General features: G+C 40.7%; 1 protein-coding gene across 1 annotated transcript in view; it reads right to left on the reverse strand.

The window, feature by feature from the left end:
- Positions 1-1,477: 1,477 nt before the first annotated feature.
- The window catches only part of LOC122812113 (ubiquitin-conjugating enzyme E2 D4), a 570,471-nt gene continuing 556,776 nt past the window's right edge, over positions 1,478-15,172 (reverse strand). The window contains exon 7 of the mRNA XM_044084397.1: positions 1,478-3,265. Coding sequence (XP_043940332.1) covers positions 3,220-3,265 — 46 coding nt within the window. The 3' untranslated portion in view covers positions 1,478-3,219. The remainder of the gene's footprint in view (positions 3,266-15,172) is intronic.

A 15,172-nucleotide genomic window follows, 5' to 3' on the forward strand; every position in this document is an offset into this window, starting at 1 on the left:
AATAAATACATAGGGGTTAACATTTTAAATACTTGCTAAAGATTAATTTTGCCTTTCACAACTAAAAATCACTAACCTATTTTAAATATCTACCTAGCCTACTAACAGCAGCATTCTCTGATCCAGTTTCACAATCATATTTTCAGCATACAACAGACATCAAATCTAATGATAGTAACCACTGACCCTTCAAGTCACCTAGGCCAGTAACCTGGCAATCTAGTTATAAAGTCTTGTAGTCAAAAGATAGCACTGAAACAAACAAAAAGGGTTGCCCAATTGAAGTGAACAACTGTTAAATGCCATTGAGCAACAACTATGACACTGATGCCAAAGAACACTGTTTTGCTCAGAACCCACTAAACAAAAACAGCAAAGACATTTCATCTGCTTCTAGACTGGCACATATGCTACAAATCCCAGCATTCCATGCAAAGATATCAAACTACTGGAAAACAGTAAATGACTCAAAATAAGTCAGCAAAACACAACAAGAACTAAACACATGCCATACATGCATAGAGAAACAATTATTGGTGCATGTTTGGTTCCTGGAGTGCGTTGATGCATTTTTTTTATTTTGCCATTTACTTTTAAATTTGCACATCACGTCATTAGCCATGTATGCATGCAATCTAATGACAGTAGGCTGTTTAATCTGTACTTCACAGCAAAAGTGTTTAGAACAGGACATCACTGACTTCCTGGGTCTGCCTTCTTGAAAGGTTCTGTGCAGCTGAAGCAAACATAACAGATCAACATTTCAATTTCAAAATGCACTGTATGCTTCTGAATCTCTCACTGACAGTAGTGCTTTGGCATCAGCTACGAGTAAGCTTCAAATATGTAGTAATGGCAGTCCAAAAGAAAACTAAAACGAGTTGGCTACAAGTCCACTACATGAAAGTAAGCAATTTTTACATAAAGACATTTCTGCACATTATGAATGTGCACCAGAATCAGTCCAAGTAAAATGGTGGCACCTTTAATACGGACTTTTCCCAAAGAAGCAACTTGATGGCTCTCTCACGACTTCAAATCAGCAAAAGTATTTTTTTCTTTTCCTTCCGCTTGTTCATATGACAATTCAAGTACGTTGGACTCTGCTGTTTTTGGAACTGAACATTATTTGTAGCTTTCTCATGCTTATATCGAGGAAACAAATATCTCCTTCCTAAACAGTTTTCTTCTTTATGTAGAAACCTAAGCTGATGCATGCTTCCATTTATCACCCAAAGCATCTTATTTTTAAATAAGAAGTTAGTCTGCAAATCCTCAAACATCAGTTATGCAGAGTCCTGTGATGAAACGTTCTCTGAAGAATCGCACCCAAATTACACAAATATTCAGAAAAATATCAACTCTAAAAGTGACAAAGGGAAGGAAAACTAAATTATTATAAAAAAGGAAGTAAAGATAGGAGGTCCTAGACAGAAGTGAAGAATTTGCACCAATGATGAAAGACAGATGAACAAACTTCAAGGTCAAAGTCTAGGAGACGCTTTCTATTTTCTTTTTTTCAAAGAAATACGCACACAGGTCTTCAAATTACTTACAGAAGATTTTCTTACTGAGGGAATCATTTATCTACCCTGAGTATCACTGACGGCAAAATACCCAAGTTATGCTATGAACGTATGCACAATACACTGCAAAAAGCCCTAATCTGACAAAACCTCAAGTACTGTTTGCTATTTTTATCTTTGTAATAACAGCACATAAAGAAAGTCAACAAGGTAAAACTCATCAGGAAGGAAGATAAAAAGCTTTTACATTAAACCAAGGATTCTCAAGACCACACACAGCTAAGAAATGGCACAAAAGACAATGATATGGTATCTTCTTTTTTGTGAACTTTCAACAACACTGAATCAGTAAAACTTAGACAGAAATGTGTTCCGAGGACCATCAGTAAAAAGGTAGAGTGGACAAGTTGTGGATCCAACAGAATGTTGCGTTACTACTGCAAAATATGGCTTCTGTTCTTAGAGTGATGAGAATACCGAACAACCCATAAACAAAGCCAGCAGACCTGAAGACAGTGCAAGTCTTCAGATTTAAATTTTAGAAGTCTGCTTACCTTCAGAATTACTGGCTGCTGTGGGCAGTACAGAAAACAGATTAACAGATATGAGTTGAACTGCAAAAAGGCTTTCTCTGACTCTAGCAATATAATACTAGTGGACCAGTGCTTAAGGATCACAGTTCTACCCACTACAAATTCAAAGATTACAATTCCACCTCCCAAACATTTCTACTTTACTTTAGGTAGCAGTCCAGGTGAGAATTATGGCCATGACGGACAATTAAGATGGCATGGTATTGCCTTGGGCAATGAAGAGGTTCAGAAGTTACTGGTTACTTACTCAAAACAAATCAGGAAAGCAGAAATGTATATTACAAAGTGTGGCAAAGTTAAAGAATTACTAGATGATATGGACAGTACTGAAGGTGACAGAGCCACTAGATACCTCAAACAGTGGCTAGGAAACTCCTAAAAACTGGTACTGGTTTATATAGTATATTTACTAAATTCCTTTGCTCTTCAGTTTCTAAGGTACATTAAAGCACTTGGCCACAGACTCAAACTTCCATAAAGAAAAAGAATGCTAGGTTACTATACCTTTTAACAGGAAGGGTATATAGCACATGGTCGGGAGGGGAAGGATTTTGGTTAAGTAACCATCACTAACATTCTGACAGTAGTGGTGATGTTTAAATTCCATCACTGGAAACTTTGTGCAGCTACTACATCCATTTTCTGCAGCTCAAAGAAAGCACTTGGTGAAAACAATACCTATGTTTACGTTTTCCTGCAAAACTTTAGTGCAAACCTGTGAAACATTTTGACAGCTCGAGGCTGTTCCCTTCCACAACAGCCCCAAACTTTGGCTTCTTCAATGGCACAGGTATTTTCTAAAACAGTAAACATTATTATTAATGGAAGGGTGTGTTCCAGTTCTAGGAGAGACATGATCTTGACAAACAGTGCAGTTGGCATTTGATAAATAACAAACAAAAAAAGACATGATGGAGGTGACAGTGTAATTCAGAGTCTGAAGCACTCAGAAATGCAGTGTTCCTTGTTTCCAGAGTATAAAATTCACTGCAGATGGCACAAGGTGTAAAGTAAACATTTCAGAGCCAGTCTGTGGTTTTAGTTGCATTGAAGTTTGTATTAAGAGAATTTTGTCTGTTTATTCTTTTGTTCATGTCTCCTCACATTGCGTACTTTTGTGTCCATTCTCTGGCTAGTCTGTTGTATCTGAAAGTGGAAAATAAAAATAAATAAGAGTTATTACACATTTCACTTAATGTGCATCATAAGAGCTGTAAAACTATAGTCCTGGAAGTCATACTTCTACAGCATGGAATGTTATTGCCCTATTACTGATTACATATGGTGTGCTTTGGCTAAGACTAAACACTTCTGTAGTACAGTCCCAAATATGTCAGCCATTGTAATAATTAAGGCATATATAGGCCCCAGGGCCGATAGTCTAGTAACTACCTATGAAGGATGTACTGACCAACATGCTTTGTTGCAATGTATAAATCGCCCATAAAATGTGACATTACAAATTACTGGAAGCTCTAACAAACAGTGCCTCTTGGTAAGCGGGGGAAGTTAGTGTGATCAGGAATTACTTAACATTACTGAACAATCAGCCTTACTTCAACTTTGGGCAAACGCTTTAAGCATTGCAATTTTGATCTTATAAAGAAAAATAAAAACTAAACTCAACAGTTAGTACTGCAGTCAATAAAGGTACATCTGTAGCTGTCCATCTAGACTTGGTTAAACTGTACGAGTTCTTGCCCCATCAAGGAATTACTGGCAAACTTAAATCTTATGGACTCAAACCATTTACTTTTAAATGGATAAAGTACAGTTAGGTAAGAACTTATCACAACAGTAGATGTCCTACTGATAACTGTTGCAGCATTCCAAATGGTTGGGTTACTTCATCCAATAACCAAGATGTTTGGTTGGTGTACTTAAGTCAAAACCTTCCATAGAGCCAAATGTCTGACGTAAGACCCAAGGCTCTGAGTGTAAGAGTATGTAAGCAGATGTATGAGCATAAACCCTCAGACGATCTCCAAGCAAGTAATCCTGAAGAGGCCTGAGAGACTAAATAAACTGGTTAGCTAAGAGAGGAGAGGCAGAAAGACAGTAACACCTCTTGATCCATGAGGAAAAAAGGTGAAGAATCAGAAAAGGGGGAATGTAGGAAGGCATACTGCAACAATGATCAAAATGATATCTGCTGTGATGTCAGGTTCTTACACAACCTCTACTACATCCTTCTTTAGATCACTGTTGTCATTTTTTCAAACTGTTGGGCGATTCCCAAAGTTTAAGAGGTTTGATGGGTGGAAGAGAGCGAGAGAGACAGGAGAACTGTCTAGTAATCAAGAGAGGACTGACCAGGTGAATTCATCTCTGGATCTAGAAAGAGCATCTCCTCTGTAATGTTTGGTAAAAGTATGTACAGAAGACCAAGTAGCTGCTTCGAAAACTGTTCTAGTGTCAATCCTCCTGTAACAGGCTCAATATGGAGGCCACTGCTCTAGTACAATGAGACTTTGCTGGAGAGGGCAAGGAATTACCACACAGAGTGTAGCAAAAGGAAATGGATTTACAAATCTAGTTAGCAATAGTCTGCTTTGACACTGTTTCCTAAGTTGGAGTCATGGAAAGGGACACACAATTGGTCAGATTTGCAAATATTCTTAGTCTTATCCAGGTAGAATCTGACCAGTCTACACATATCCAGAAAATGCAGAATTCTCTACTTTATTTTGTGGAATAGAGAAGAAAGTGGTAAGATATACGGCCTGATTCTGAGATGGTTCATTTACTATTTTGGCATGAAGGAGGACATGACCCTGTTCTTATGAAATAAGGAAGGGGAAGAGTTGCTATACGGGCCTGTACTTTGGAAACTCATCTGGCAGTTGAAAGAACTACCAGAAGAATAGTTTTGCAGGTACAAATTTTGAGAGAGGCAGATGCTGCTGGTTTGAATGGAGACGGAGTGCATTTCTCTAGCATAAAGTTGAGGTTTCAAGAAGGGGGATACCTTTCCCTTGAGGTTTAAGGTGGGATATACTCTAAGAACTGTTTTACCTCTAGTCTGCCAGGTCCAGAGGTAGCCATATAGATATGGCTGAAACGTAAGCCTTAAGAGACTAACATGCCAGGCCAGAATGGAACAGCTCACACAAATGAGAGGACCACTGGGGTATTAGCGTGAAGTTGATCCTGATATTTAGGTCGACACCATATAGTAAATCTTTTCCATTTTGCTATGTAAGATTTTCAGGTAGCAGGTTTTCTTGCCTCCTGGAGAACATTAAGCATGTCCTCAGAAAACTGTTGTCCATCAGTATCATATCATCCAGGCTGTCAAGCTGAGAGATGAAAGGTTGGGATGAAGTTGTGAGCCCTTCTGTCATGTAAGCAAGTCCACTGTTGAGGGAAGATTCTGATGATGGCCCTTGGCTAGGTGTCAAAGAAGGGGGAAACAGTGCTGCTTTGGTCAGTAAGGAGTCACCAGTAAAATCTATGGGCATTCCTTTTGGATCTTTAAGAAAACCATGGGAATCAGAGGAAGTGGAGAGAAGGAATACAATAGCCTCCCTTTCCAAGGGAAGGACATTGCATCCGTTTTCCAAGTTTGACAACAATGGGTCCTGGTGCAAAAGAGCAGAAGTTGGTTGTTATCAATGGAGACAAAAGATCCATCTTTGGCACCTCCCCATTTGTGGACTACATCTAGAGAGACATTTCTGTTCAGCATCCATTTGTGGGGATCTTTCCTTGATTTGCTTAGAAAGTCTGCCAGGTCACTTATGTGAAGGAATGTAAACCACTTGGAGGGCGAGGTTTGCTTCTGTGGTCTGCTCCCATGCCAAACAAAACAGTCTGCACAGCTGGTATGATCTGGTGCTCTGATGCTTGCTTATATACCACATGACCACTGTTATCTGCAAACACTCTTCTTAGTGGACTTGGTCTTCAAGAATAGGGAGAAAATCTGCAGGGCCTGTACAACGGTCCTCATCTCTTTTAGACTGATGAGCTCTGTTCTTAGACTTGTAAGCCACTGATCCCAAACTTTCAGGTTGCCTGTTCAGTCTTCCAATGCATCTTCCGATGTGTCTGTGTGCAGTTCCTGCTGTGCTATCAGTAGTTTGAAGGAAAGACCTGGATTTATCTATTTGTGATATCCAACACAACATTTCCTTCTTTAGGCAGGGCAGGAAGGAACCTGTGTCCAGGGGATGAGAATGTTGGGACGAAGTGGATTTCAGGTACCACTGGATCTTAATCATATGGAGTCTAGCAAAGGGGAATATGGGATGGTTGCTGCCACAAATACTAGTGTTCTGAGGATTTTCTTTGCAGTACAGAACCAAAGAGGGATAAGAGAGAGGAAATAACTGGTTCGGCTTTGCATTTTGGTGGCAGGAAGGTCTCCATGAGCTTGTTGTCTGCATTCCAAGAAAACTTGGTCTTGGGCTGGTTTCCTTGCTGACTTACAGAATGATTTTGAAACTCTGTCCCTGAAGTAGGCCTATGGTGAACTTCAGATGAGTCAAGAATATGGGCTGAGACCGAGCCTGTATTAAAAGGTCATCCAAATAAGGGAGTATCTGCAGTAAGTTACAACAGGGGTAAGGCACTCTGTGAAGACTCTGGGAGCTGTAGAGAGTCCAAAAGGAAAAGAAGTGAAAGTGTGATGAGCCAGTAGAAAACCTCAGAAATTTCTTATAGACTGGATGAATGGGAATGTAGCGCCAAAGACACCTGGAAGGCTTGAGGAAGGATAAATGGAAGCACAGTCAGCAGCAGCATCTTGAAAGACAGACAAAGAGAAATGTGTTGTGGGTGGAGAGAGCCAGAAATGTTTTTCAGTCTCATCCTTTTCTTTAGAAGAGGAATAGTTTGGAATAGAACTCTTAATATACACTGTGGAGGCATCAGCTCTACTGTGTTTTGTTTCAGCAAGGTATGAATGATGGGATAGAGCAGCTAAATCTGATTTTGTGGAGGCGGAGGGACACCAATGAAAAGAGAAACTTATTTTCAGGTTATTCTGTATATCCCTTCTTGGTAAATGAAAGCTACCATTTGTCTGAAGCCAGCTTTTTAGGGATGAGATGAGCCTTTTGTACAGGGCAAGGGATGGACCAAGGGATGGTGAGGGGACACAGGGCAGTCAGGTGGACTTGTCTGGGTAAGGTGGCCTCCCAGATCTTGAGGTCATGTCACACATCCTGGAATCTTTTCCTGGGCATTTTATTAGCCTTGTTCCCTGGGGATGAAGGATGTGGGTTTTGCAGGGTAATTTCTTCAGTATTTTGAAAGAGAAGTAAAACTCTGTCTGCAGTCCTTCATAATCTTAACTTGTTCCTGCAGTTTGAAAATACGGGTAGCATCCAGACCAAACAAAATGTCCTTGTTTAAAGGACAGTCTATGAATTTAGCCTTAATATCTTCTGGAAGGGGCTGAAAACATAACCAGGCATACCTCCTGATTACGAAACCTGTAGCAGCTACCCTGGAGGAAATGGCATTAAATGTAGCTATGATGCAGTGGCAGTATCTAGCTTCCCGGGAAGCCTATGTCATCAAAGACAGACTGTTGTTTACTGGTAGGTTCCTCAGGGGAGTACAAAGTTTTATTTAAATTGCTGAAAACAGACAATAAGTATTTAGTCATTTGACTCTGCTAATTCAAAGAGCTGAAGGCCAGAGAGGAGGATGTAAAAAACTTTTTCTCCAATCTGTCCACTGCCCTGCTTTCTTTATTTCAAGGAAGAACACTGGCAGTAGGCAGTAACTTACAGAGCATGTCTATTGACATGGAACACACAGAGTGGTCTAATACAGGGCTTTTGTATATACATTTTAAGTCCTCAGATACCTTTGTAAAACCTGTCAGGCCTTTTAGGTGCTGGTGGCTGAGAGTCTAGTGCAGTGGAAATGGATGCCAAAGGATCCAGGAAACCCTCCAGAATGGGGAGTTACAACAGCAGGAGCTCCAGAAGCAAGGGGGTCTACTTTCAAGAGGTTATAGTATCTCTGTTGAACTTCAGAAATCTGGTTAGATTCCCATTCAAAATGCTTTGTCTTATTAAAAATAGTTTTCCCAGAAGAAGCTTCTTCAGCAGGGGAGTCAGGAGAAAAGGGATCTTCATTATCTGAGGCCACATGACCAGGTGAATGGATTTGGGGTGAAAAAACTAAGGTGTGCTCTTCTGAGTTTTAGTCACCCAGACATGCCCTCCATCTTTAGAAGATAGGCCTACTTGTCTCTTTTGTGGAGTAGAAGGAGAAGCAGTACTATCAGCTTGCTCTGCACAGAATGGCAGTCCGAGTGCCATAATGGCCTTAAATAGGCCCTGTGAAAAATCCATCCAATCCTTTTCTTTGGACATCTGGAGGAAAGGAACATTTTTAGTTTTTTTCCCCTTTTTTTCTATTTGTGATATCTGCTTTTACGAACTGCGGAGGCTCTGACGAAGCTCGATGAGCGATCTGGGAATTTCCTAACTTATTTGTGGCAAGACCTTGGATCTTTCAGAAATTAAACGTGCACCCCCCCCCCCCCTAAGTTATTGGTAAGCATCAGTCTTTCAGACGTGCAAACCTGAGATGCCATACTGGCCTTCAGCAGGGTCATGGTAGTCTGAGCAGATATTGGGTGTACCACGGGTTCAGACACCTCTACGTATATATCACAATCCAACTAGGCAGTCAAAATATCAGACCTAGACCTCAGACTTTTCCTTTAGAATGGGCGGGATAGCAAGGTTAGAAGGGTCTGCCATCGTTGCTTGGGTGATGCGCTGAGTTTCCAAGTAGGAATTACAAGATGAAAGACAAGTTCTTAGGGTTTCTGGAATGAAGGACTGACAAATCATACAATTTTTGGAGTCATGCTCTGCATTTAAACAGAAAAGGCACTCAGTTGCACTTTCCCCTCCTAGTTGACATTTAATACAGCAACACACAGCAATTCAACTGAGAAAAATGCAGTTAAGGCCCGATTGGGCACTTACCTGAACCAGTGAAGGCCAATGCTATTAATAACCACATGTGCAAGACCTGAGTTCAGACTGGTGGCAAGACAGTCTGAAGATTTACACTCGTATGTCTACTTATGTACCCTTATGCCCATGGGCGTAGGTCATATGTTGGACATATGGCTCTGTGGAAGGTTTTGGCTTTAGTGGCCCAACCAGATGTCCAGGTTATTTGGCAAGACAACCCAACAGTTTGAAATACTGCAACAGCGATCTAAAGGACATCACAAGGCCACAGGAGAACAGATGCACAGTTCTGGTATTGTGAAAAGTATAGTAAATGACCTTGATTAGAACAGGAGTACTGCAGGATTATGTACAGGCCCAATATCCTTCAATCATTTTTGCCACATTTCCAGCTAACCTCAAGTGCTGGTTGTCAAAATATACAGATGACTTCCAAGTCTGGGGCATTTGTTTCAACACAAACAAACCTGGATGGAATAAATGCTCAACAATATTAACATAAGGACCAAATATTAGGACTAAAATTCTGTCAAAAAGTGGAAGTTCATGACAGTTGGATATGTAATAATTAAAAAGTTTCTCAAGTTACTTCCTGCTGAACTTACTGCAGTCCCTTCCTTAACTCAATTTAAAATCTCGCTTAAAAAACACCTAAAATGCATTGGTTATGCCCCTGTACAAACCCTGACCAACCCTTCTCAATTACTGTGCATCACTGAAAACCTTGGCTAAATGTAGAAACTTTCATTATCATAACTCTGATACATCAGCTGTTTTAGAAGACTGAGCATGTCTCTTATCTATTGGAATGTACTACTGAACGATATGATAAAATGCACAATTATGTACTACTAAAAATGAATGTGTTCTTGCATAATAGTTAATAATTGTAAAGTTTTACTGTATGTATTCCGGCAAATCTGGAATACGTATGTATGTGTTCTTGTATAAAAGTCTATAACTGCAAAGTTTCTCTGTATGTATGTATGTCTGGAGATTTTCTCCCTGGGCCTCCGCTGAAAATAAACCTATATCCAATAGGACTTTCCAGGGTTAACAAATGTAAAATAAATAAATAAAATAAAGTTAAATAAGTTGCTTGAGTAAGTTACTAGAATGAAACATTCGACAGCAATAATGAGTCTGTTATGCCTTGTATAAGGGCCATCCTTGATTTAAGTAGTGGGTGACCTACATTAGAGATAGACTATCTGCTGCAGGTCCTGGGTAGCTTAGAGCACTTGGGCTTTAGATTTCACTTGTTTTTTATTGTTCCTTTTATTTTCTTGTTTAATACTTACTGCATAGAACTGCCCTAAGTGCAGTGCCGTTTTAATTTTAGTTACATAGTGGGTAGTGTGTATAAGTAAATTCTGTATTTCATACTACTGAAAGTGTACCTTTTCCAGCTCCACTGAGGTAATAAATTACTCCTGGTCTGTCTAAGCAGCTTGTAGACAGCTGAGCTAACTAGTACAATCTTCCTCTTAAGCTGCACAGACTGCTGTAGTCCATGTAGCCACTGTACTCCATTAGCCCTGTGCTGAACACGCTATCCTTACAAGGATTGCCAAACGCAATATTTTCCTGCGTCTTTGTACTTTCTCAAACCACATCATAACTCAGTACCAGTTACCGTGTAGAGAGAAGAGACTAACCCCGAGTGCTGAACCCACATACTGAAATGGCTGAAAAAGTGAGCATCTTGAATCTTGTTCTCTTTAGAATCTGCTAAGCCTGAGAAGTTCCAAAATGTGCCACCATGGTTCACCCATGAGGGCGGGGGGGGGGGGGGGGGTGCAAGAAAATGTCCACAGAAAAATTCCTGTTCCCTTCAAATGACCTTCTCTACTTCACATGAAATTAACTGTTGTAGTACATCTAAACTTAGTCCACCTGGTGCTACAGGACTGGAAGGATGTGCATAAAGAGCAGCTCTGCTCAAAATTTTAACCCAGAGAAATTATATAATTCATTCACCTGTTTGAGATCAGATAGAATCATTTCCATGAAGTGCAATATCTTTGTTACCACAACCATGGAAAGAAAGAAAGGGAATAAACTTCTAGGAAGCTGTTAATGGGGAAAGTACTTTCTATTCCTCTCCTTTCACGACCTTGCTTCTGCTTCCTATCCAAGCTATTTTCTTTTCAAATACCTTTGTCTGAATTGCTTTCTGTGTGTGTGTGTGTGTGTGTATATATATATATATATATATATATATATATATATACACACACATATATTTTATATATATGTATATATATATACACACACACACACACACACACATACACACACACACACATATATATATTATATACACACACACATATATATATATTATATATACACACACATATATATATATATATATATTATATATACACACACACACACACATATATATATATACACACACACACACACATATATATATATATACACACACACACACACATATATACACACACACACACACACACACACACACACACACACATATATATATATATATTTAACTAAAATTAATCGCACTCAAAAAAATTGAACGAAGAGAAGAAATTTTAACTAAGAACTGAACTTCGTGACAATAAAAGCATTCAAAAAAATAGTAAATCACACCAACAACTCTTGTAGAACTTTAGCGCTTTCGTCTTATTTATTATCAAGACTTCTTCAGAAAGACATGTTTCATAAGTATGAGCAACCATTTTCACTTCCTTTATATACATTAGTTCTAGCAGGCCATTTAAATTAACAACAGTTGCTTTCCAATAGTAAAGTGTAAACAAGCAGGGTGCTGTGTGCATTTTCATTAACATTACAAACGCAGTTACATAAGGTAGATTAGTGAGACAGTAATAGCCTTGTGGTGCCGTGTGCATACTAAAAGGGATTCTGTGCAAAAAGGGATTGTGTGCAAAATTAAATTAAGGAAATTAATCCCTTCCGTTGCCCGGTCCAGAATACAACAGCACAACTGGAGTACAGTCAAAAAAGAGGGGTCTCACAGAGCGCCAGGTCTCTGATTACCAGATTCGAGAGACTGATTAAAACCTACAAAAACTTGGAGCATGACAACTTCTATCTGGAAAGGTGTTTAGAGCTGGATATAGTCCCACAGGGTCTCAGGTGTTAACAAATTTCCTAACAGGACTACTCCAAACTCTCAGCTTCACAAAGAACTGGTCAAAATATATAATGACTCTGGGCTAGCAGCTATCAAAACACTCATCCAAAGTAATACTGAGAGTATGGCCACCTACAAGTCTCAAATAGATGATCTGCAAACATGCATCCTGCAGGATCCCACATTTATTGACTTTGCGGAAATGTGGGACAATGTACCGCACAAAATTACTAGGCATGTGGCGACACTGATTGAACGCAAGAAATGCAAATTGCTTAGGGACATTAAACAATATGAGGAAGGAAAAGCATACCCGATCAGGCCCACACGCTCCTTACACACACGGAGAAGGCCAGACAGATATCCCACAACCAATCCGTTGTCCACAACCGAACTAAGGCCTACGACAGAATTACAAGAACCCACAAATGGACCCAACACACCAGAGGTGGATAGATTCCTCATCACATCCAGCCCACTAGCAGGGAGTAGTTCCCAGATGATGGTACATACTCCTCCTAGGGGACAGCCATGACCAGAAATGCCTCTCCAGAATCAGCCAACACAGAGAGATCCAGACACCAGTGAACGTGACAACAACGAGGACAACAATACAAACCGCAGGACACCGGACAGTGCGATCAATCAAGGAAGGGTTTATCAGACCCCACCAACGAACGACCAGTCTTCCCAACAACAACACAAGTGGCAACAACAATGTTTTTTTATCTTCAGCAGGACTCACAACCAGAACCAGGACTTATACCAGGTTCAGACCTGGGGGTAATGAATGAAACTGGAACCACAACACCAACAATATTGAGGGAAGGAGGGGGAACAACAATCACAGGGGAAGAAGAAGCGGGAACGGGATACAGTACTAGTATTACTGGGATGGACCACCCTGATCACCCTCCCCATTCACTGATACCAGCACCTGATAGCACTGACTTCAGGTCTCCAGCAGGGGTAGGTGACATCTTTAACCTCACCACACGAGTTTTCTCGGAAAGCCATCATAAGGTACTGAAGAAAGGCTTTTCTTTCATCCCGGCGCAGAGAGCCAACACGGCGGATGTTATCCTGGACCTCAAGTGCTACCTGAGAAAGTTACAACTAAAATTAGATATACAACAATATGAAGAGGAAGAAGATGAGGAAAGCTTGGAAGATAACAACAGACCCCTTACCATGAAGAGCCTGTACACTCCTGCACTCTCCAACACACTGAGCCTCTTTGCGAGTACCTGTGAAAGGGATATCAGGAAACTCCTTTCTGATAAGCCCTCGGCAAAGAGGCACAACCTGAACAGGGAAGAAAGGCAGGCTTGGAAGGAACTGAGTCAGGACAAATCCCTACGGATCATGAAGGCTGACAAGGGATCCGGGATAGTAGTGATGGAGCAGGAGAGATATATCCAAACACTTGAAGCATCCCTCATGAATAACCAGTTCTACAAAAAGGTCATCAACCAGGTACAACAAAACTTTAAACAAATTGACAACCTACTGTTGGAACTGTACCTCAGGGATGAGATCTCTCAAGACGAAAAAGACTTCATGCAGGTCATGACACCCAGCCTTGGAAAATTTTTTGGAATCCCCAAGGTTCACAAGAACCCTGAAAATCCACCTTTCCGCCATGTGGTATTGAACCGAAGGACAAAAACAGAAAAGATTTCCTGTCGTGGACCACATCCTTAACCCCATTGTACAGAACAGCAAATACTACACCAAAGAGTCCTGGGCTTTTCTAAATGACATCTTCAAACTAAGGCTGGATGGAGGGGAATATTTACTGGTCGCCCTAGATGTAGAAGCACTCTACACAAACATCTCCCATGCCAAAAGACTGACCCTCACCAGACAGTACCTGAACAGGCACTCCAACCTAAGCGGGACTAATATTAATACTGTATGCAGGTTAACAGAAGCAGTATTAAGAAATAACTTCTTTCAATTCAACGGGAAGATTTACCACCAACAGAAAGGGGTAGCCATGGGGTCCAAAATGGCCCCAGCATATGCAAACTTAATCCTCAGTGCCTGGGAAATGGATAAGGTTGAATCACTGCCTGGGTTCAACAACACCATAATGTACAGGCGTTATATTGATGACGTCTTTTTGTCTGGAAGGGGGACAGACTTTCTCTGAGCAATTTTCTGGAAACCCTTTTCCAGAGTCTGGACTTCCTGACCCTCACAGTAGGACATATCGGAACCACCACTCAATTCCTGGATATCCACCTCACTATAGACCCGGAAAGTGGACAGTTTGACTCCAACATCTACCGCAAGCTCACTTTCCGGAATAACTATCTAGAGTTCAGCAGCCAGCATCCCCATTTCATGAAAAAGAATATTGTAAAAGGACAATTCATCCGGTTATCCAGACTCATTTTTAGGGATGAGGTTTTCATCAAGGAAGGTTTTTACCTCAGAAACTTGTTCCTAGAAAGAAAATACCCAGAGTATCTAGTGGACAACCTGTTCCAAGAGATCATACAGCACAGACACTCCAGGTACCCACCAATCCTGGAAAAGGGCACAGAACGGACTGAATAAAAAGGACTGGGTGCCAAGTTTCCCCCTTCCAATTTCCACCGATATGTTTGGAATCAGAGGGGTCCTCACCAACAATTGGGACATCTTGGGAGGAGAAAAAGGTCTGACAAAGTTACTTGGGGCATCCCCAAACTTCTGTTTCAAACTAACCTCTTCTTTTGGTGGTGCGTTCGAGAGGAATAAAAGCCCATCCCCACAGAGCTAAGTATCGACAGAACCTGGAATGTCTGACTGCGGCAAGTGTGTTGCCTGTGTACACATACGAAAAAACAACAACGTCACCTTCCCGCACTGCAACAGAACTGTCAGTCTACATGACCACTATGACTGCAACATAAAAAATGTAGTCTACTGTGCTTTCTGCGAACACTGTGGGAATTTCTATATCGGCAAAACGAACAGGAAGCT

The sequence above is a fragment of the Protopterus annectens genome, chromosome 9.part0, assembly GCF_019279795.1.
Source record: "Protopterus annectens isolate FY-2018-M chromosome 9.part0, PAN1.0, whole genome shotgun sequence".
Taxonomy (NCBI): Eukaryota; Metazoa; Chordata; order Ceratodontiformes; family Protopteridae; genus Protopterus; species Protopterus annectens.